The 22,814-nt window shown below is 41.8% G+C and overlaps 1 protein-coding gene across 1 annotated transcript; it reads left to right on the forward strand.

Moving 5' to 3' along the window:
* The first annotated feature begins 8,983 nt into the window (after positions 1-8,983).
* Positions 8,984-22,397, forward strand: KLHL42 (kelch like family member 42). Its single transcript, XM_074901201.1, has 3 exons — positions 8,984-9,891; positions 17,462-17,655; positions 21,573-22,397. The coding sequence occupies exons 1-3, from the start codon at positions 8,984-8,986 to the stop codon at positions 22,022-22,024; spliced, it is 1,554 nt and encodes a 517-aa protein (XP_074757302.1). The 3' UTR covers positions 22,025-22,397.
* Positions 22,398-22,814: the final 417 nt, after the last annotated feature.

A 22,814-nucleotide genomic window follows, 5' to 3' on the forward strand; every position in this document is an offset into this window, starting at 1 on the left:
AAGCTGTCTTACTTCCTCTGGTTTTGTCTATTTGAAGCCTTTCAAAGTGTATGTGTATATAACAAATATGTTTACTTCTTCCTTTTCAGGAAAAAAGAAATAATAAAGGACTAGTCCTGTGACCTACTTCAGTTAAACAGACCTGAAATTTCATACAACTCCTTTGATTTCGGTCCAGACATTAAGATAAAGTGCGAGACTGGATGTGAACGTGCCTGAGCATCTAAGCATTTTTCAGACCATTCAATAAGCCTTTCTCTGGCACCCTGTTGTACATAAATAAACCAATTCTCAAGAACCTGTTACTTCCATTGAGACATTCACCAAACACAGTAAGTGAGAATACTTACTGTGCATAATATTTAATTATGTATTTGTAAAGATAGGCTTGAGTAACCAGTCCTGTTGTGTACAGATCTGTGTGTTTTCGATGTGTATCTAAAGTCTTTTTTTGTTTGGCACTGTTTGCCAATAGACATTTTGCTAGTCTCAATGCCTTCATGTTTTTATTCTGTTCTGCTGTGTGCTTCAACCAAGCACACAGCAGCCTTTTTTTCCTTTTTGTTACTTGCCATTCCTTCTCCCTTCTCCATTTCTGAATAAATTAGAAGAGCGGGAATAGCTGCAGGGAAACTTTTTATTTAATGAAATATAAAGAGATTGAATTAAATAAGTAAATAAATGGCTGCTTTAGGCAATTTCCTTTACAAACTGAAAAGTTCTGTCTGTTAAATTTCAGAGTCTTCTGCCAGCTTCCCCACAATTTCACTTCGACTTTTCTATGGGAAATGCAGACATATAATTTAATGGTAAAGTTTTAAATCACAAAACAGTTTTGCAAGAAGGAAATACCCGAGTCTTACCTGCAAACCAGTGACCGACTGTTCCATGTGCTCTGCGAGGAGGGATCAAGAGACTTTTACAGTTAGTAAGGAGTAATATGCCAGTATCAGACCAGCACTTCATGTTATTTAGTAATTCTTTTCATCGGTCCTCTCAAATTTCTTCCTGGAAAACGGAAAGGCAGTTGCCTGTTTTCTGTGAGAACATGGATGTCTTTGCAGACCTTTCAGTAAAAGAGATATAAAGGTACCTGCCAGAAAGGAAGAGAATGATCTTTTTAGTGATCCTTCTTATAAACAGAACAGCACCTGAAGTTTTCCACCTGGGCGGCAGTGATAATGGCACAATCCAAAAGCGTCCTAGCACAAAGGATTCATCATCAGGCATTAACTCTTTTTTTGCCAAATATAAACAAAAGCAGACACTTTTCCCATGTAAAATAACAGATATATACTGATATTTGGATCTGTATTTAGGTTATATGGAATATATGGTTCTAGTACTCAGAATATGAACAGACCAGAACTGGGATCTGTGGAGTACAGGAAAGCACTTCTGTAAAGGACTAGAAATGTCAAGGCTTTGATTCTGCAGTCAGATCGGTGCATCCAAAACTACCCTGCACATTGGCTTTGTTCGTGGGTCATCTGTTGCCCACACTGTTACCATCCCGTGTTTCTCTGCTGAATGTCTCGGGGTCCCCTCTCTGCCCTAACGGGGGAGCACAGTCAATGTCCTGGGTCAGGCTGAAGCTTGGGCAGTGATCCTGTGGGAGACGGTGGTGTCAGTCCCAGGCAAGGCTGGTGCTAGTTGTTATGTCCCAGACAAGGCTAGTGCCTCTCTTTGACAGTTTCTCCTTCCTTCTGCTCTGTCAGGGATGGTTAAGCCAGTATGATCAGGGAGACACACATCCCTCATGGCAATGCAGACCAGACAAGAGAGGATGGTTGGGCCTCCTGTTTGCATCTTCCCTTTCCCAAGTAGATGAGAGGAGAAGAGAGAGAGATTCTCCCTGAGGCCCAGGTGCAGCAATGCGACGCTCACTGATGCTGCCATGATGATGCTGAAGTACCCAGCGAATGATTGCTGCTAGCACAGACCCAGCCTGTCTCGAGTGTGGGGAGAGACCAGTGCTAAGTGTGTAAACCAATTCTTCTCCGATGCACTTAAAGTCATACATGTTAACTTAAACCATCTGTGTTTTAGGTTCTCTGTGACAAAGCAACTGAAAGATGACAACTACCAGATGAGAAGTGAGACCAAAGCCTGCAGTTTCCCAGGTGAGGTCTGAATGTGCCTATGTCTTCCTTTGAACATCAGTAAGCTTATTTAATCAAATGTGCCGCGTAATTCCATGCAACATCAGCCCTAATAATCTCCACCGAGGTCAGTGGGGCTCTGTGCCCGTGTTGCGCTCCACGTGAATAAATTGAATTGCAGGCCTATGTTGAAATCATCTTGATCTCATTTTTCTTAGGTATCTACATGTGTTTTCCCTTTATTACGCAGCATTAAGGTCAACGTTTTAGTTAAGCTATGTATTTTGATAATGCCAGAATATGTCACTGTAACTCTATTATAGTACAAGAGTTATAAAATACTAATGTAATGAATCATGAAATAATGAAATGTAAAAGTACTTTGAAAAAAGATACCCAAGCAAATCTTTTTGACGTTATTGAAATACTGCGCTTTCTTTCTCCTTTAAAATTTCCTTGAAATCAAAACATTCTTGCAAAATGTCTTAAGTCCAACAAAACAGCATTTTTTGAGAGAACCGTTTTGTCAAAAACAGCTATTAGTGGTCAGGTTTTGGTTTGGAGCAATATATCAAATTTTTAATTTGACCTTCTTCAAGGTTTGGGACGGCTGGGTCCAAGACTCTGGTTTCAGCCCCATCCCAGCAACATGGTAAAAAGAGGAGAAATATTACAGTTCCTGTTCCTGGGACTTTGTGCAAACTCTTTTTTAAAGCCTTGTTTAAAGGGCCTGCCAGGCCCTGAGATTCTCTCGGAGCCTGACTTCAGACTAATTCTGGTAAAACCTCTGCACGAAAGCTGGAATCTGTGTGTTCAAACAAAGAGCAACAGAAGTCTTAGCCAGATTAAATTTATACAAATATAAATCTACCGGCATACATATAAACTGGAGCCAGGGTTTATGACAAAAGGCACAATGTTTATCAAACACTAATGAATGAATGCTGATTTATGACTGAACTTGAAACTAGGCAAAGGGGATGGAGGTTCAATATTGTGATGAATTTTATACAGCCGAATCCTTAGTGAAAGTCTTCCATGCGAATTACCATTCATCTTACCTAGTTATTACGTACTAAAATTCAGCTCTGCCTGTCTGCACCAGGATTTAAAAATATAGGCTGTTTTAAAAGCACCCAGTTCACTGTCATCTAGACAGAGCTACACAAGAAAATTCTGGCTAGGGATGCACAATGCATTTGTGCAGAACAAACATCCCTACCAGGGGGTTCAGCAGCAGGCAGAGAGCTCCAGCAGCCTGACCCTCATTCAGGTTTTGTCAGGGAACACTTCACCTGAGAGAGCTTCAAGGAAATTCCTTACTGGGCCTTTGGCATAAAAACTGGAACAGACTGAACGCCACTGTAAGGATTTACACACTCATGTCTCCATTCTGCTGTCTGGTGGCTGAACTTTCTCCTCATCCACTAGCACACAGACTGTTGGAGCAGTTTGGTGCCCAGAGGGAGCTCAGTAGCACGCGCTTTAGTATCAATCATTAAATTTGACTAAAGCAGGGATAATTTAAATACTTGACAATTAATAACCAGTATTCCAAAAAAATACCACTTCAAGTATTTTTTCAGTAGTGTTACAACATACATTTGTTGCAAGGAATCAATATTAAATAGCACATCAAAAGCAGAAAAATTAAACCGAAAATAATAAGGAATAAAGTCTAAACAAGTGCTTTTAGAAATAGGAGTGCTTTTTTTTTTTTTTTTTTTTTTTTTTTTTTTTTTTTGAGTAGCATCACTAACGGCATTGGGCAAGAAGTGCTTTTTTTGGCTGCGAAACTGAAAAAAATAATTTACCTTTATTTAACAGCTCATCCTTCATAAATGATAGAGATTTCAGATGAAATAAAATTATGCTCCAGTCAGTTCCTCTCAGAAATGCCAACATCCTTTAGAACACTGATATTTTTAATGCTGAAATACTGCAGGATATTTCCTATGTTCCACAGATGCTTACTTTGTATCCTGTGACAAGGAAAATACTAAACAATGGCAGCAGTTGGTGAATCCTTTCCAAAAGACTAATTCCTCTCTTGAGTAATTCCACTATTACTCAATACAGTTCCCTGGCAGTACAGTGCAATTCCCTGGCCTCTCAGAGGGAAGAATGTGGCACTTTATATTTTATATTAGATAGCACGTATATTTTAAATATCCCCTGATTTGGTTCCAGTTCACATTTTAGACTAAAAAGGCTGAAAGGAATTCAAATTTTCCTTTGTTTTTTTCCCCTCTATGTGGTCCTTTCCTTAGAGCAATCAGGTTGGTGTTACTTTCTGGTTCTCATGTATTAACCATGTGTCTGTGTTGAATCAAGGGAAGGTTTGCCTAAAACAAACACAAAACCTCTGCAGTCTTCCTTTAGGCACTGTCCTGGTGCTTGAGGGTTTGGTTCTCCTCTGCTGCAGATTATTTGTGTGATCTTGGGTTAGACCCACAAAGAAAGTCGGGCTAAATTTCATGATGTAAACCAGGTTTCCTGCCAAGAAAAGCATTTGTCAGTCTGATTCCCAGTCACTGGTACTTCTGTCACCTGTCTTGTGACCTTACCAGTCTGAAGACCCATCCTGCCTACCACACAAAGCCATGGAGTGGTTCAGAGAGGAAAAACCAGTGGCCATGGGGTTTTTTAAATAAATCTAAGCAGTGTTAAATACTTGAAGTGAATCTAAAGTGTAAGCAGGCTTCAGTCTTAGCATACAGAGCAGGCTTGCACCAGCCCTACACACATCCCCTGCCAGTCAGGAAGCAGGAGCCGAGTTCCACGCGAAACAGAAAGCAAACTACTTCTGTCTAGTTCTCTCTGGCTTTGCTTTTCCTAGCTTTGTAGCAGTAGTTGCTCCTGACTCTCTGTGTTTCCTTGCTTTTGCTATGCTGGAAAAGTCAGCGGGCTATAGAAATGTATTCCCAGGCAGAGAAAGGGTCAGAAGCTTAGGTTTTCCATATCATGGTTGAACGGTCTATTACAATGTAGCTGCTGTATTAAAAGAGCTTCTTCCATTTCCAAGTCTTTCTAAAAGAAAAGAAGACTCTCTTCAGCCTTGGAAATAATTCAGGCATTAACTACATGAAAATAGTTCAGGCACCAAGCACAGGAAAAAGTGTCTAGACTGTGAATCCCAAGCAGAAATGGCCATCTCAACTCTAGAGTGAGAGCGCTTATTGACACTCTCTGGTGCCTTCCCGCTCCATTTGTTGGCACTTGAGAATACTTTTCCTTGTGATAAATTTTGTCTCTCAGGCACTGTAAAGAGAGACCTAAAGGTTTTGCCCCAGAAGCCAGGCTCTAAAAGATAGGTATTGAAAATCTGAGCACGGTTACCCTTGTCTTCCCCTCTGTGTAAATGTCTTGCTCTTCAGTGTATGTTCTTTTTATCACACACTCATTTCACATCTACCGTGATACAAACTGGTTTTTGTGTTGCTTCATGCTTCAGCGTGTTCTTAAAGAGTAATAGATGGTCTTGCATATTTGTTTCAAAGATCACGCAAGTCTTTCACAGCTCTTAACTCCAGATATTGACTTTGTAGCTCTAGCACTAGAGTTCCGTTTTTAAGTTTGGAAAATAAATTTCTTGCTCTCTTAAGATCAACCAATATGATTGCTTGTGAAACAGCAAGACCTTCTCTTTGATTTCGGTATAATACTATTTATTATTGCTCTTAGTGTAAAACAGTATAGCTGTGGACCCGGAGACAGATTAAATTATCCCTACAAATATGGAACAAAAAGGTAGTCCTTGCCTTTGCAGTGTAAGGACTATATAAGCACACCATACAGAATGACTGATTAGCGTAGTAAAAAAACAAGGGAACTGCCCTGTCAGCACACTCTGATTTAACGCAATTGCCCAGTCCTAAGCCTGGATAAAGCAGAGATAGCTGACAATCAGCCTAGTAAAAACAACGGATTAAGGAAACAGATTTAGGCTTTTTGCAAAAGTGGCCATTCAACAAAGAGTACTGCTGACCCCTTGTGCGTGTGACAGCTCCTGATTAAAGCTATATAGAAGTCAGTGCTCTCGAAAGTTGCCTGGCAGGAAAGAAATACTTTTTAGTATATGACAGAACTGATCCAGTCTATTAAAAACCCCATGGACTGTGAGGAAGATGGACATGAAATCCTTGGCAGTGGCAGGTGCAGGCACAGAAGCAACAGGAAAGCACATAAGGCAACAGAAGAAATTGTCTGTTTATCAGGCTGCGGTGTCAACACTTTGAGAGAATACAATTTATCATAATCGACTACACGGGAAAAAAATCACTCACCAGTTAGGAGCTAACTTACTGATACATCAGATATAAGAGACTCCAAACCAGATGTCTAAAGATGGCAATCATACCACCTCGTTGGCAATCATACTGTATTCCAAAAGGGGAGCTTAATCGCCACAACAGACACAAACTCTCTGTTTACCTCTGGAGTATAAATGATTGCTTGAAATATCTGCCCATGGGAATTAAAGTAGAAAAAGGAAATAGAGGTTGGACTCCTACTGAAGTGGTAAGACACTTCTTGTGTGTGATGATCTTTTCAAGGTTGAACCTGAGGCAGAGAAAAAAAAAACATCCAGTGCTCCAACTCAAGCTTCAGCTGGGTGTAAGGAACTCGAAAAGCCAGATGATGCAGTGCCTCATCAAGAAAACAAGACAGGAAAGTGAAATTTGCTAATTAAGTAAATATTGAGGGAGAATGAAAGAGGAACACAAAACAAGCAAATGGTGAAACTCAGTAGGAAAGAGATAATGAGAGGTTAGTGACCTAGCAAGGGACTGAGGCTGCTGAAGAGAGCTCTTTGGAACTCTCTGTAAAATTTCTAAAATTTCAGAACAAGTAATGGGCCCTTCGAAAGCGAGATGATGAAAGTGTGCTTTGAAGTGAGGTGGTAACCGAAAATACACAGAAATCTACCTCGCCTCAACAAACACTTTTATAAAAGTCATCAGATAGAGTTAAGAAGCTGAAGATCAACAAAACAGGGAGAGAGGCTCATTTCACAGGGGAAATGCTAAAAAGCAAACAACTTTGTTTTCCTTTAAGAACGAAACAAAACCAAAAAAAACAGCATTAATACCACTCTGAAGAGTTTTCATGGGGGAAATGATCCCTTCTGAGTAGTGAAAATGGGGAGTTGTCTGAAAACTGAGCAACCTGCAGTAACTGAAGATGAGTCACATTACTGCTAAAGGGAAATGTTTTCTATGGTCTGCATTACATGAGATGGAGGAATTATCTTTATAAAGTTAAAAAAATATAAAAGATATTTTAAAAGGCTTTATATTAAGCATCATTTTATAGGAATACACATAATGACAGACTTCCTCATCTGTCAGCATTTTTTTTTTTAAAAAAAAAAAAAAAGGACTGTCATTATGTTTTAAGAGTGTAACCAGGCAAACAGCAAAACAGTCGCTTTATCCAAGATGCTCAGGTGTTAATTTGCTCTTTCGTTGTTCAGGTCAAACAAAGTCAGGGCCCTGGTATGTAGATCACTCCCATGAATAACGTAGATGTCCTATTCCAGGACCTTAAATAGAAAAGGTAGAGTGGCAGAACAGGTTATATCGTATCTTTATAGGCCAAACCAGGAGCTGAGACACCGAGGGACTTACGCAGGCGGAATCAGGAAGCAGAATTATGTATCGTACTTGTCCTTCCTAAATCCTACGGCTGCACTAGAGCTGCGAGGTGATGTTTTTTGTTGACTTTCAGCAGTGAATGCCGCAGTGTGAAGACGCCGCGGCATCAGGCTGACTCCAGTGCTGCCTCCTCCTCTCTGCCTATGCACGAATACATCCACGCATTCCATATTTATTTCGTTTTTTTCACCCCGAGTGTGTGGTTGGGGAATATCCCCCCTTTTTCAGGGAGGCAGAAGCACATTTGTGGGGCAATATACCCCCTTTTTTGGTGACACAGTAGTACAGTTGTGGGGTAATATCCCCCCTTTTTTGGGACACAGAAGCATATTTGTGGGGGAATATCCCCCCGTTTGGGGGGACATAGAAGCACATTTGTGGGGGAATATCCCCCCGTTTGGGGGGACATAGAAGCACATTTGTGGGGGAACATCCCCCCTTTTTCGGGGAGGCAGAAGCACATTTGTGGGGGAATATCCCCCCGTTTGGGGGGACACAGAAGCACATTTGTGGGGGAATATCCCCCCTTTTTCAGGGAGGCAGAAGCACATTTGTGGGGGAGTATCCCCCTTTTTCCGGGGAGGCAGAAGCACATTTGTGGGGGAATATCCCCCCTATTTTGGGCACACAGAAGGACATTTGTGACGGGATGTCTGAGCTGCGGCTGGCGCTGCGCTCCCGGCCCGGGCCAGGCAGCACCGCGGGGGCCTCTCTGCCCGTCCTGCCTCCTGCTGCACCCTGGGGCCGGGCTCTTGGCCCTCCTGACCGCGTCCCTGACACTCACAGCAGCCTGAAACCCCCTTTTCCCAGCGCCGTGCCGGGGGGAGGGGGGGGGGGGGAGTTGGGGGGTGCCCTGCAGCGCGGTTTGGCGGTGACAGCCCCGGCGGGCAGCGCCGAGAGGCCCGGCCGTCGCTTCAGCGTTCAGCATTGCCTTTTTAGGGCTTTTTTTTCCTTTCCTCTCCGTGCTTTTTTTTTTTTTTTTTTTTTTTTTAATTCTTCCCCTTCTCTCCTTGCAGGGACGGAGCAGCGGCGGGGCTCCAGCACCGCCTCCCCCCCTCACTCCCTTCCCGCCCAGCCGCCCCCCCTCGCCCCATCGGGGCCCGGCTCGGCCCGGCCCGGCCCGGCCCGGCCCGGCGCGGCCCCTCCCAGGCGGCAGCAGCGGGAGGAGCCTCCCCGCCACCGGCAGCCGCCGGGCTGAAGCGCAGGCAGGGCAGGGGGTGAGCCATGTCCCTGCCGGGGCGACGGCAGGAGGAAGAGGAGGGGGAAGGGGATGAAGAAGAAGGGCCTGGGGCCGGTGCGGGGGATGGCGGAGGGGAGGAGGTGGTGCAGATCCGGCTGGGGGACAAGCGCTACCCGGTGTGCAAGAGGAAGCTGATCGAGCAGAGCGATTACTTCCGAGCCTTGTACCGCTCGGGCATGCGGGAGGCAGGGCAGGGCCAGGAGGAGCAGCTGCTGCGCGGGGGGCTGAGCGCCCTAGGGCTGGAGCTGGTCCTGGACTTCATCAACACCTCCTGCCTGGCCAGGCTGGAGCAGGAGGAGGGGGGCGAGGAGGAACCCCCTTTGCTGGAGGAGCTGGTGGAAGCCGCTTCCTACCTGCAGGTCACCCCCTTGCTCCGCCTGCTCCTCTCCCAGGTGAGGTTGGGCAACTGCTTCGAGCTGCACCGCCTGGCTCAGGTCTACGGCCTCCAGGACTTGCACGACGCCTGCCTAGACTTCATGGCCGCCCACTACCATCAGGTGCTGCGCAGGCCCGACGCCCGCCCGCATCTCCTCCTGCCCCACGCTCTCCAGCAGCACTTGAAGGAGAGGCGGATGAGGGGCACTGCCACCCTGGTGGCCATCGGGGACTTCATGGGTACCTCCGCCCTGGGCCTGCCTCCAGGCCCTCACCCTCCGGTGGAAGCCCCCTGGTCAATGCTGAGGTATGACGAGGAGGCGCAGAGGTGGCTGCCCTTGGCCAACAACCTGCCCCCTGATCTGGTGAACGTCCGAGGCTACGGGTCGGCGATGCTGGACAACTACCTCTTCATCGTCGGGGGCTACAGGATCACCAGCCAAGAGATTTCAGCTGCCCACTGTTACAACCCTTGCCTGAACGAATGGAGCCAGCTGGCTTCGATGAACCAGAAGAGGTAACGCTCGCTCCCTGAAATACACGTGTGGCCATGTCTATATTGTCAAAATATTGAGTCATGTGGTGTTGTCTGGACCCGGCGTTCCGAGCAGTGATTCAGAGCCATCTCTGTGCCGTGAGTCACCCCCGTCTCTCGCATCGTGCGGTGGGACGGACCGTGGTGCTGGGCCGTGGCTGGGCAGGATGCCACCGCACTGGCCTGGCCAACCTTGTCATCCCGCCGCAGCACGAGGCTGCTGCCTCTCTCCAGCTTAGGGGCCTCCTCTGCCTGGCGCAAGGAGCTGCTGGCAAGGGAAAGGGGTGTGGGGGACGGGACTTTGTTGCCTAAATGTTGGTGGTTAAGGCCTCGTCTGGGGGAGAACATCAGCGGAGGAGGATCGTGCTGCGGCCCTCCACCACGTGTGAGCACTCACCTCGGTGTGAAACGGTGGTGGGATCCCACTTTTCCTTTAAATTGTATTAGACAAGGAGCCAGCCTCTCCAAACACCTGCCTCGCTGGCAGTAGAAGTTCTCTTTGAAATAACAAAGATTTAAAAAAACAAAACAAAGATAAAATTCTTCTACTTTCTCTGTGGTATATTTCAACTCCAGTACTGTAAGTGACAAGTTTTCCTGCTCTTAGTGGGAAAGTACAGTCTTATCAGAGCTGGAGATGGCAGAAAAAAATTAATTGGAGCAGTCTGTTATTGGTTTGTAACTTTCATAAAAATCTGAATGTTTTGTAGGCCTGCATTTCAGTGGAATATTCACCAGAAAAACATCAGGAAGATTGTGAGAAGTTTCTCACTTTATAAGAATATATGGATCTGGGAATCATTCATCATTTTGTCTATTTTACTATTTTCCTTTATCCTTTTGAACTGTTTGTTTGACATTTATGTTTAAGTCAGTATTCAAAAACACTTTTATGATTTACATCTGAAAGAATAACAGAGAGCTTAGCCTTGAGGAGAACCCAAGAAGAGACACAATCTCCCTGGCCAGGGTTGTGGCTGCTTTACCTTAACGAGGCTGCAGAGTTATCAAAGCCTTTTCCTTCACTGAAACAAAATGTTTCTGTTATTCAATGGGAATTTCCTCATTGTTTCCATTTTAGAAAAAGTGTTTAAATTTTTATCTTCTCTGTCTGAAAAAGAACAAGTAAGGAGGCCAAAATTTGCTGTAGAACGGAAATTCTCTTCCCCATCCAGTAAATTCAGAGAGCATGCAGAGATGTAAATGCTTTGTATCTGGGTAGTAAAACTGCAGTCTCTATTCCATACTCTAGCTCCTGCCAGTTAAAACCCCTCAAAACAGGGGTTTGACCTAAAATTAGTTCTTTCTCATTTCACCCTTTTTTTCTCACGTCCTGTATTGTTGTGAGGATTTCACTGAAATGATTGCCTCCATCGTTAGTCACCAGAATGGATCAGAAACATTTTTTTTTTCAGTATTTTCAGCATTCGGTGTTTCAGGCTTCTTGGAACAACGTGAAAAACTTCACCTGTAAAATGAGTGTTTAGCTTTCAAACACTGCAGACACCTTTTCTTACGGAGATCTTTCTTAGAGACTGAGCCTGTAAGCAGTCTTCCCTGAGGTGCCTGTGGGAGCAGAGATGTTTTAGGGGGCTTCGCTTCGGCAGCCTTGCCTACGTGAGCACGACTGAGAGCACATCAACCTCAGTAGAAAGGATGATGGGATCAGCCCACACAGTGTTTCCTATGGAAATTAACTTAAACACAGAAGTCCCACGTTGCTCAAGTTATGAGGTTTTGGCATTGATTTGTGTTGATGTCTACTTTATGTCTACATACTCTGTTAGGTGCAATGATTCTGCAGCATGGTGAGTGAGGGCTTCTTAAAAAATGCTTTTTCGAGGCCCTTTTTTCACCTTATGACCTGGCAGTTCAAGCTCTAGATCAGCTTTGTTTCCCTCACGCTTTCCCCTTCTTCTAGGATACATAGTCATTATATCTGAAATAAACACATGGGTATTTTCTCCTTTATATTACTATTTTCAACTGCACCACCATGCCAGCTTATTCTTGAAGCCCACCACAGGTGACAGCAAAGTAGAATTTCACATTGGCCATTAACTGCAGAAAACTAGCATGTAAATAGATATTTTTTACATGGTCTCTATTCTTAGATTCTTAGAAATTCTTATTATTCTTAGAAATTCTTTAGAAATTCTAAGAATACTTTCCTTAGATTTCTTCTTATAGAAATATTAAGAATTCTTTCTTCTTTCTTCTTAGATTTCATGGCAGTTATTGCAGGTCAAAAAGAACCCAGTATTACATCTGCCCCTAGACTGGGGTAGCAGCAAGTATGTTGCTCCCTGAATCATGGGAAGTTTTTTTCATGGAAACTCTGATGATCCCTTCACAAAACATGTTTTTGACTTTTAACGTCTTCATGTTAAATACCTCTGAAGTTATTAATTACTATTTTTTTCTATCTGATGTAACAGTTCAGCTCTCTGATGACCTGCTTGACATTTTGTGGCCAGAATGCAAGAGCAAGGGAGATTTTTAGGATCAGGGGTTTTGCTTTCAACACAAACAACACTGATGCCTGTCTGCTGCACAGATGGGCTGCAGTTAGATCTGCACTTTGCTCCGCATTGTATTTTTAGTTTGTTATGCTGTAGTAAAATAAGCAGGGCAGTTGCCCAGTGTTCTGCTTAGGAATTAGAGTCATGTGACTGCCCAGTTAATTTATGTCAGCTGATACAATTACATCCCATGGATGAATTTTTTACATACCTTGATGGAGGGTTCTAGTTCCCATTGAAGTAGGTTTCACTTCAGATGACAGAGTATCTGGATTTCATCTATATGAATGGATGCATATGTTGACCTCAAGGGAAGGCTGAGAAGTTATGGAAATAATTGTGCTGACTTGCTGTTGATATCAGTAGTTCTCTGCCCTCAACAAATCTAGTAAATTCAATGGTATTTTCATCTTTAATTATTTCCATTATTGTAATATAGAATCCCAGGACGCTTGAATTCTGTATATATACACAGATGAAATAGTCCCAACTTGTTTCTAAGTAGAAGACAAAATCCTTCAGAGGTACACTGAATACTTAGCAGTCATTCTGGTTTAGGGTATAACTGTTAGCTTTCTTTCTAGATGTAGAGGTCTTATTTAGTTTCAAATGTGTTCACAATAGGTAAATCCTGCATATTATTCTTGCGATGCCCACATAAGCTTGAGAAAGTGTTATTCCCTATTTATGCATAAACAAGGGAGATGATAGATAAAATAATTTGCTCAGGCTCACATAGGAAGCCTGTGACTGAGCCTGGAACTTATCATCTGAGGGCTAAAATCTAGTACTGGTCACAAATTGTCCATAACCAATCACAGTTTATAGATCTTTTCTAGATCTAGAGATATAACTGTACTAGGAGTAGTGTCCTCAGAGAATGACCTGGACTTTTTTTGTGGAAGAAACTTCATGTAAGAGTTGTCCATGACCACTTCTGGTCTTCAGGGACAGGAAGGTAACAGAGCACATTGGGGACTGTTAAGTAATGTCCTTGAATACCTTTCCATACTTTTCTTTAAATTGGTGCTCTCAGCTGAAATTTGCTATTTAAAAATAACATAATCATAGGATTTCTACTGCATGTGCCAGTTACAGCTGTATATTCCACTTTTATTTTCCTTCAGAACCTTCCTACTCATGGCAGGTAAATCTTCCAGGCTTGGAAGACCCTTGTAAGCCCCTGGCTGGGATTATACACATGCACGTGGAACATGGTTTTTTGTGAGCAATCTGTGCCTGAACTGCTGCCACTCTGAGGATCTTACAAGAATATAGGAGAGGATGCTCCTGAGGAGTGGTAGTGATTCATCAAATCTTCTCTTTCTGTGATTTTTAATATTTTTTTCACTTAAAATTCCTCTGTGTTGGGGGAAAATAAACTTTTCAAAAATTTTAAAGTTAGAAATATTCATCATATTTATCACAAACGTATTACACGCTTCCAAAGCTAAATGTTGGATGCAGTGTGCTCTGCAGACTCCTATAAGGAAGGCAAAAAAAAGTGGTTCCTGCAAAGAATGTAAAATGCTTTGGAACTGCTTTCATAACTGTGCTTTCATGATTCTCCGCCTCTGTCACAAATGCTTTAACTCTGGAATAAAGAAGTCATCTGATTCGTGAGAAATTTTAAGGTTGAAGTTGATCATTTGTCAGGAAGGAATGACAGGTTCCAAGCCTCCTGTTGTACAGCAGGACAGAGCTTACCTTGCAAATACACGTCTGACTTGTTTGTGAAAGCCTCCAGCAATGTAGATCTCAACCTCACAGAATCACAGAATCGTCTAGGTTGGAAAAGACCTTGAAGAACACCCAGTCCAACCATCAACCCAACATTAACAATTCCCAACTCCTCCAGATCCCTCAGCGCTGGCTCAGCCCGACTCTTCGACCCCTCCAGGGAACCCGGGGACTCCCCCCTGCCCTGGGCAGCCCATTCCAGCGCCCAACAGCCCCTTCTGCACAGAAATCCTTCCTCAGAGCCAGCCTGACCCTGCCCTGGGCAGCTTGAGGCCATTACTGCTGTTGCTTATTACTTGGTTAAAGAGACTCATCCCCAGTTCTCTGCAACCTCCTTCCTCCCAGGTAACTTGTTCCCATGTTTAGCCACCCCTCTGAACAGAAAGTTCTCTCTAATTACGCTGATGTTTTCTCGTTGTGTACTAAATGACTGGTACTTGCCAGCTAAGAAGAAGAATGCTTGCTGTCCTCTTCAGAGCCACTTTCGTAGTGGTCTCCTACAGATACCTCTATGGCTGTTAATGCAATCCAAGACAATGTCACGTTTTTTGCAAGTTGTTGAATGTTGTCTTTTATTCAGGAAGCTATGCTCTCTGACCCCTTGATCCTTTGCATTTGTGAGTTATATTTTATTTCCTCTGTGCATATAGTGGTTTGCACTTGTCTTTATGGCATGCAAAATGTATTTTGAACTACAGTAACACCCCACAGCTCGCTTTCTTCTGTTCCTGTCAGAGGAAACAAGGGACATGAGAAGACAGCTCGTACCTGCACTTGTCCCATCAAGCAGAGCATGCACTAGGCCAGGCATCTGGAAAGTACTTTTGATCCCCCAAGTTTCGATAACTCACTGGTGTGAGTGGAGTTCTATCACAGTTGAATCTGACGGACTCCACTGTTTCCAAGCTGTAGTCCATGGAACAGTTGTTAATTGTGGAGAGCTGGCTGGTTGCTCCGTGTTTGCTTTCCTTGTTTCCAGCTGCTCCAACACATTAAAAGAGTGTAAAAATACACTAAATATTTCCTAATGTTCCCTCTCCATAAAAACACCTGCTGTTATTGGCATGGAAAGGTGAATGACAGAAGTTTTTCATAACATGTTGAGCCATTGTCCAAACTTTCATATAAAGTGTGCTGATGGATACTTAGAGCTACTTTTGAGTAAAATGAACCTTATAGTTAATGTGTACCATAAATCTGAGATGCTTCCACTGAATGTCATCCATTTTAACAAGTCTTGGAAGTGGTTAAATGACTGACACAAATGTACGTGGCCTCCTTTTAGAATAATTGAAGTTGAAAGTTGTGCCGTATATCTTTCACCAGATAGTTTTCCCTGGGCTGCAAGAAACAATTCAGTGATGCAAAAGCCATCAAAAACTGCATGAATTACCTCCATTCAGACAAAACAGTAAGAGGCGACAATTAGAGAGTAACTAGAGAAGCATGTGTGAGTTAGGAAACCTGAATTTTTTAAAGTTCTGACACTACACACTGGTTTAGTTAATTCACGTCCTCTGTGGCAGAACTTTTAGCATGTTTAAAAAGTAGCCAGAAGATCTTAGAATAGGGAAACGTGATCCGTGTACATGTCAACTCATAAGCCAAAAATCCTGCACCATCTCCGTCATAGGCACAGAGTTACAGACTTTCTAACATACTTTAGATTTTAAATGATTGCTTGGAAAACGCGTTTACATTTTGTGGTTTTGTCCCTTTGTTAATTTGTGGATTTTTTTTTTCCACCATAACTTTTAGAACAGGTACATTGCTTTGAAAATCATAATGTATTGCAAGTAATTATCCTCATTTCATACCCGCTATTGATTGCCACCTTATTCTGGATTCTCTAAGATGGAAAACATAATTGCTGTAGAGAGGAGATGAACAGAGTGACCTAATCGTAAATGTCAGCAAAAAAAAAAAAAAAAGAATAAAAAGCAATTAATTCCTTCAAAGGAGCATTTTAGTTTCCAAAGCTATATCAGGATGACAAGAACAAAATGATTCCATCTGGAAACGAATTCTTTTTCCAAATATATTTAATAAAAAGAAATTGCAGGGCAGTCTGCTGCTAGGCAGGGTTCATTTTGTCCAGACAAAACCCTGCAAAACTACTTAGCGGTAAGTTTTGAATCTTGGATTCATGCGAAGTGAAACTCACTTTACTGCTCAGCAGGCCAGTCAAGTCTAAAGAACCACTTCAGTCTTACAGACATAATGCAGTTCCCTGTTTAGCTTTACGCCGATCTGGTGTGCTCCAGTGACTTTCACACATCGAGTTAGTTGGGATACTGCATGGTAAAATCTCAATTTGCCTCAACAGTCAAGAAGGAACAAACTTTCTAGGGAACAAGACTCTTTCTGAGGAGAGGAAGAGCTCAGCTTTTGTTAGACCAGCTTGCAGAGCTGGAAGGAATAGCTGAGCATGCAAACCCTCTATCTTCAAGTCCTCTAGTTTCTTCCTACAGACTTCCACCTTTAATATCCATAGACCGTTTGTTTCTGCCTGTATTATCTTAAAAGTATAAGATACAAGGCTTCCTGTGCTTCAGTAATTAGAAAGTTGCCCTTTGCCATGCGTGAAGTGTAACAGCACAATGGAACAGAGTAAGAAATAAAAGAACAGGGCGTTGCCTGTGGAGTACAATGTATTTTTTTCAGCTATGGGTGGAACATTAATGTACAGATGTATCTTGCTGCAGTGGCATGGAGAATGTATTTACTAGTTTAGTGCTGGATAAGGTACAGGAGATTCTCTCTTCCTTCTTTTGCAGAACATGATTCAATGTGCACCACTTTAAATTTCTCTTTATTAGGGTTGTTAAAGAGATTCTATACTACAGACTAAGATGAGTACACATTCTTAGGCATCCATCAAGTCTTGTTTGAAATTTCTGCGATTTTAACTAAAATAATATCCTTGACTGTGTGTATAGATAATATGTTTTTTTCTCTACTAAATATACTTTACTAAAAATGAGACTTCTACTGAACACATTAGTTAACTAAACATCTAGAGCTCAGACTGTGACAGATTGAAATCCAAAATATTCATCAGTCTCAGCATCAACATCATTAATATCCAGCATGTCACTGGTTACTATCCTAAGTAATTACAGTGTAATTAAGAATTTTGGCTTTGCACAGAAGAGTTCAAATAGATGAAGTGGTGGTACAAGTTGAAAGTGATGATGAGTATGTTGGAGCCTGGATAGGAAGAACTTTCTTTCCTATGTTTTTCTATACATCTATGCAACCTACTTCAATGCTGCAATCTTTTCTTTCAGGTCCAATTTTAAGCTTTTGGCTGTAAATGGAAAGCTCTATGCCATCGGTGGTCAATCCCTTTCCAACGTGGAGTGCTATAACCCAGAAAACGACTGGTGGAATTTTGTGGCATCCATGCCAAACCCTCTCGCAGAATTCTCAGCTTGCGAATGCAAGGGCAAGATCTACGTTATTGGAGGATACACTTCTCGAGGTAGAAAGCTTGCTCTTACTTTTTTTGTTTTTAACCTAATTGCTTCTAAGGCCCAGATAATTTTCTTACTCTTTTTCAAGAAATCATATGAACTGATGTAGAAAGATGAATAATCCTCATTAAAATGTGTAAAAATTAATCACCGGTAGGAAATAATTGACAAATGAAACAATAACAAAAAAAGAGCTCTCTCATAAAGGACTCAAGATACTATTTTTTTAGGGCCTGTCTGGACCTGGGGCTCTATTCTTCTGCGGGAAGAGACTGATGGGTACTTCAGCACCCAGCTTAGCCCTCCTTTTTTCAGATTTTGATCACACAGTAGAAAGAGAGGTCTCAAGAAAAATACTTTGTTTACCTTTAAATACCTGATTTAGACTGTCAAAAGGAAAAATATGAAGAAAATACCTGCCTGCATTAGTATTTTTCATGTATTAATAGATGTCATGGTCCTTCCACTGTAACATTTCAGTGTTTCACAGGCAAATTCAAGCTATAGTAAGATTTTCAGTGCTGAAATAATTCAATTGAATAATTAGTTAAAAGCTTAAGGATAAACCGACATTTTTAACTTACCTCCTTTCTATACCCTGTTTTCTGAGGGTACTGTACAGAGGGAAGGACTTGAAGTTGCATCCTCTCCTGAGAATGACTTTTTCTTTATCCAGTGGAAAAGCAAGCAGCTTAAAAGGAGCTCCTATTTGTTTATTCCTTAAGTACATAGTGCCATTTTCTGGGAGGAGTACCATTTCCTCAGAGTTTTAGAAGTCAGATTTCTTTTTTCATGTCAAATATTCAGTATTTATCAAGATTTCCTAAATTTAAATTCCTATCTCTAGGCCTTTTCCCACTTCATTTGACCACAATAGGTGTTTGTTTTTCTTTTTTGCAAATGGAGAATAAAATCAGGAGAGAGATCAGCTTTTACAGAGAGTACTGCAAGCAAAGCTAAACTGACATTAGAACAAGCTGTCCCTTCGAGTGTCTGAGCAGATTTTAGCTCTGCATCATTATAAGGTTTATAAAAGACACACTTCCACCCCCCATGGTCCTTGTGGTAATGATAACCTTAAAAAGCATTTTGTCAGGTCCGTTCTAACCCAGAACCTTGTGGCTTCACTGAGGAAAAAAAACAAAACAAAACAAAACAAATTGTCATGCCTGTGTTCATATGGAGGGTCATAGTGGGGTGTGCTCTGCAGTCCCAGTCCTCTGGTCACCCCCAGTAAAGGACCTGTGGGGTGCATTGTGCTCCCTGGCGTCCAGCACCAGGACTGAAAGATGTCTGGCACACAACACTTGCTGTGCTGGAAAGTCAGACCCAAGAGGAAACATCCTTTGAGACAAGAATGCAGAAAACAAGGAGAAAGGACTGAAGCAGAGCAATGGGAAGACTTGTCTCTAGAGACAGGAGTTAGGATTTTGTCTTTTTTATTGAGAGAAAGAGAAAAAAGAGGTAAGCAGAAAAAGCTCTAATTTGATAAGTAGTGCTACAAGACTGTGGGGGTACCAGCTTTTCTCCTACATCCCCTGCACTTTTCAAATTCCTTTCCTGGTGCTTGTGCTGTTCTTTCTTCAGGCTGCCTGCTCCTGATGTCATGGAGAGCGAGATCAGCATGTTGCTGATACAGATCCTAGTCCCTTAAAAGTCATTAACAAAGTGTGTGTAGTCAAGATTGCTGCCCTGTGTCAATTATTCCTCCTTTTTCAGGAGTTAGTACTTGTGGTTTCGACTGAGGGAGGACAGTCAGTGAGATACCTCTTGCTTCTTTCACACCACAGGGGATCACCACTGACCTTCAGGCCTCTGTCTTCTCCTAGATCTTCTCCCAGGTCTTTTCCTAAAAGCCATTTTTAGTGGATACAGGATAGTAAAACAGTATAAATTCATGAGCAGTGGATAACCAGCACATTTAGGCTTATGTTTAAATCCAAGACTAGTCAGGACAACAAATGCCTGTGCTTGTTATAAAGATCCTTTCCTGAACGAGGGTCCAGAATCAGGTCTTCTGTGACATCTTGGCTTAGGACAGCTATCAGACTTAGAAACCAGAATTACTGTAATGACACCGGTGATTTACCTTCCAAGTTATGCAGATGTCGGAGAGTGTTAAGGCCCCGCCACCTGATTCTGAAGTTCATTCTCTGTTTCACTACATTCACTACATAAAACACATGCAGAAATTAACATGTACATTTTAATTTTATTTTCATTTTTAGTATTTCTGCATATACCTCAGTTTTGGCTAGGTTTTGTGGGCTAATTTTTGGATCTGTGTAGAGCTTTCTTCTGAGACTGCACTTTCCAAAAGATGATAGAATCTGGAATTTCCCACTGTAAATTATAATGATACTTCTTGAATCAAGACCCTCCTTCCAGTTCTCAGCTCTCTCTTGTGAACATAGATCCTAATAGTTATTCCATGTCAGGTGGTATAATATTCATGTTTTCTGTTGTTTGGAATTTTTTTCAGTGAATATCAAAGACTCAGGCTCTGGACTGAGCAAATGAGGGCCATATCACCACAGGCTTCCATTTCCTCTGCTCCCTCTCAAACCATAGCACTTTTTACCTGGGAAGATTACTGCTATAGAGACAGAAACTTAATTGGGATTCACGCCTCTTAATGAGTCAGAGAACCATACATTGCTTAAAGATGAAGATCATCTATATGTAGAGCTTTGATCAGCAATTTCTCAGAGTATTGCCATGATATTTTCCCTCTTTTTTCCTTTATTTAAAGGGGATTAGGTATTCAAAAAGGCAATGTAAAGTATTAAACAATGACGGAAAATCACCAGAGTGCAAGCAAATGCTAGAGCAGCACCTCCCTAATCGTGCTGCTGATGCGCTTCATTTATGACAATGCAGTTATATTTATGGCTGTTTATACCTGTGCCCTTACATAACTGGTCAGTATGTCACTGTCTGCTGTTCCACTTGGGAGCTCATCTGGAGATCGTCATGCAGGATAGACTTTTAATAGGGAGCAGATTTTATTAAAAGACCAGGCTGGAGTCTGCAAACCTGTTGCCAGTTGTCACTTGAGTTTGGATTTAAGCTCAGGTCTCCAGAGATTGAAACTGAATTTACTAGCTAACACATCCTGTGCATTCTGTGTTCATTTAGCAAAGCCTTGGACACAGCCTTGGTCTCCACTGCACTGTAAATCAGGGTGGTATTGTAACAGTTTCACAGAATAACAACAGTATTGCAAACACATGCATCCACTCAGTTGTAACTGAAGTATAGCCATGGCTTCAGCTTTTTTTTTCTGTGCCTCTGATGCCGGAGCACAGAATTCCTGCTTCTTAAATGATTTTGACAATGTGTGTTTCTCTCTTTATAGGGTACTGAACATGTGCCTTTAGGTCATGCATGCCACTTGCTGAAATGTAACTCGCTTTGTGAATTTTATTCCATAAAACTTTGATTTATGGAATGAAATGCAAAGTATCAGTTAAGCTAGGTTGATAAATCATCGCTTGACAGCGTACTCTCTTCCTGATAATTTGATTCATCTGTGATCACTGTTGGAGAGCAGAATATTGCTCCGTTCCCCTTTTCATAAAATATTCTTACATATCAATCGGAGACAAAATTAAAAGCATAACTTAAAAGGTAGGGATTATTCTGCTAAAATCTGCATCCCCAGACCATTTACATCATTTAATGTGCCAGAGGTAGCTTAATTTTTTCCTCTGCAAAGGAACAGAACGTTCAGACTTTATTATCAAGGGCAGAGTTGCAGTTCTCAATAATCAATATTTCTTCCCTTGTCTGCTATGCTTTTGCACTGTAATACATTAAGAAATCTGTAATAACAGCTGATACAGTTTGTAGGGAGGAAGATTTCTCCTCCATGGATACCTTTTAATATATTTATTTATTTGTAAATATCTCTCCTCTGTTTCAGATAGGAATATGAACATTTTGCAGTACTGTCCCACTTCTGATTCCTGGACCAACTTTGAACTTTGTGATGTCCATGTTCGCAAACAACAGATGCTCTCTGTTGAAGAAACTATATACCTGGTAGGGGGTTGTATTCATGAACTTGGACCAAACCAAAAATCCAGCCAAAGTGAGGACGTGTTAACTGTGCAGTCTTACAACATTGCTACCAAAGAATGGCTCTACCTCAAAGAAAACACATCAAAATCGGGTCTTAACTTGACTTGCACTCTCCACAATGATGGAGTCTATATACTGAGTAGGGATATTACTCTATCTACAAGCTTGGAGCACCGTGTTTTCCTTAAGTATAATATATTTACAGACAGTTGGGAGTCACTAAGACGCTTTCCAGCCTTTGGACAAAACATGCTGATCTGTTCTATGTATTTGCCTGATGTGCGAGAACTGTAACAGCATCAGGTTTTTCTTTTCAGCTCATTAATCATTCTTGGAAGAAATATTGCTCCCTCCAAAGAATTCCATTTTCAGAATGTAATGTGTTTGCGGAACGTAGGCATAAAATACTGATTCAGTTATTTTAAAAAGTTGCAAAATCCAATATTAAGAGAAATGCTTCCAAAACCAGTTTTAAGATTTCAGTTTAAAAATTTTATTGTTTTTGATTAAAATTTCATCAAGTATTGTTTGCAGTTCAAACATAAATGATTTATGGTGCTTGGTAACTGATAGAGGAGTTCCAAAGGCAAAAGTGATCAATCTCGTTTTTTTCTCCATCTTAATAGACAGTGTAGAAGATGAGCAAGAAGTGTACATGGTAAAAGTGGAAATAATGAAATAAAGTAAGTAATAAGTATAATAAAAATCATAAAGGGAATGATTTCTTTTAAAATACAGTTTTTACTCAAATTATGTTCTGTCAAATGCACATTGTTAAAAATTGTTTCTACTATCACATTTATATCTCTTCTACGGTAAGAAGTGAGATTCTCAAAGGTGCCAGCAATTGAGGTGCCATCAAGAAATGAGAACTTCCCCTGAACTATTTGTAATGAAATGCTTTTCCAGGGACGGGGAGGAGTTTCCCAGAGGCTTATGGTTGCTGGTTGGATACTAGATGCTCCTTTAATGGAAGTTGGTCGCATTTATCGCTATGGTTAAGACAGAGGCAAAAAGGCTCTAAATACAAATGGACAAGTTTGCTCATCTTCAGAAAGGTTTTAAGTTTTAGTTACTGTGCTGT

This window comes from Athene noctua, chromosome 3 (assembly GCF_965140245.1).
Source record: "Athene noctua chromosome 3, bAthNoc1.hap1.1, whole genome shotgun sequence".
Taxonomy (NCBI): domain Eukaryota; kingdom Metazoa; phylum Chordata; class Aves; order Strigiformes; family Strigidae; genus Athene; species Athene noctua.

Coding starts and splice junctions, on each gene's coding strand:
- KLHL42 (XM_074901201.1), top strand. CDS start 8,984: ATGTCCCTGCCGGGGCGACGGCAGGAGGAAGAGGAGGGGGAAGGGGAT. Junction 9,892..17,461: donor GCTTCGATGAACCAGAAGAG/GTAACGCTCGCT, acceptor CTTTTCTTTCAG/GTCCAATTTTAAGCTTTTGG. Junction 17,656..21,572: donor TGGAGGATACACTTCTCGAG/GTAGAAAGCTTG, acceptor CCTCTGTTTCAG/ATAGGAATATGAACATTTTG.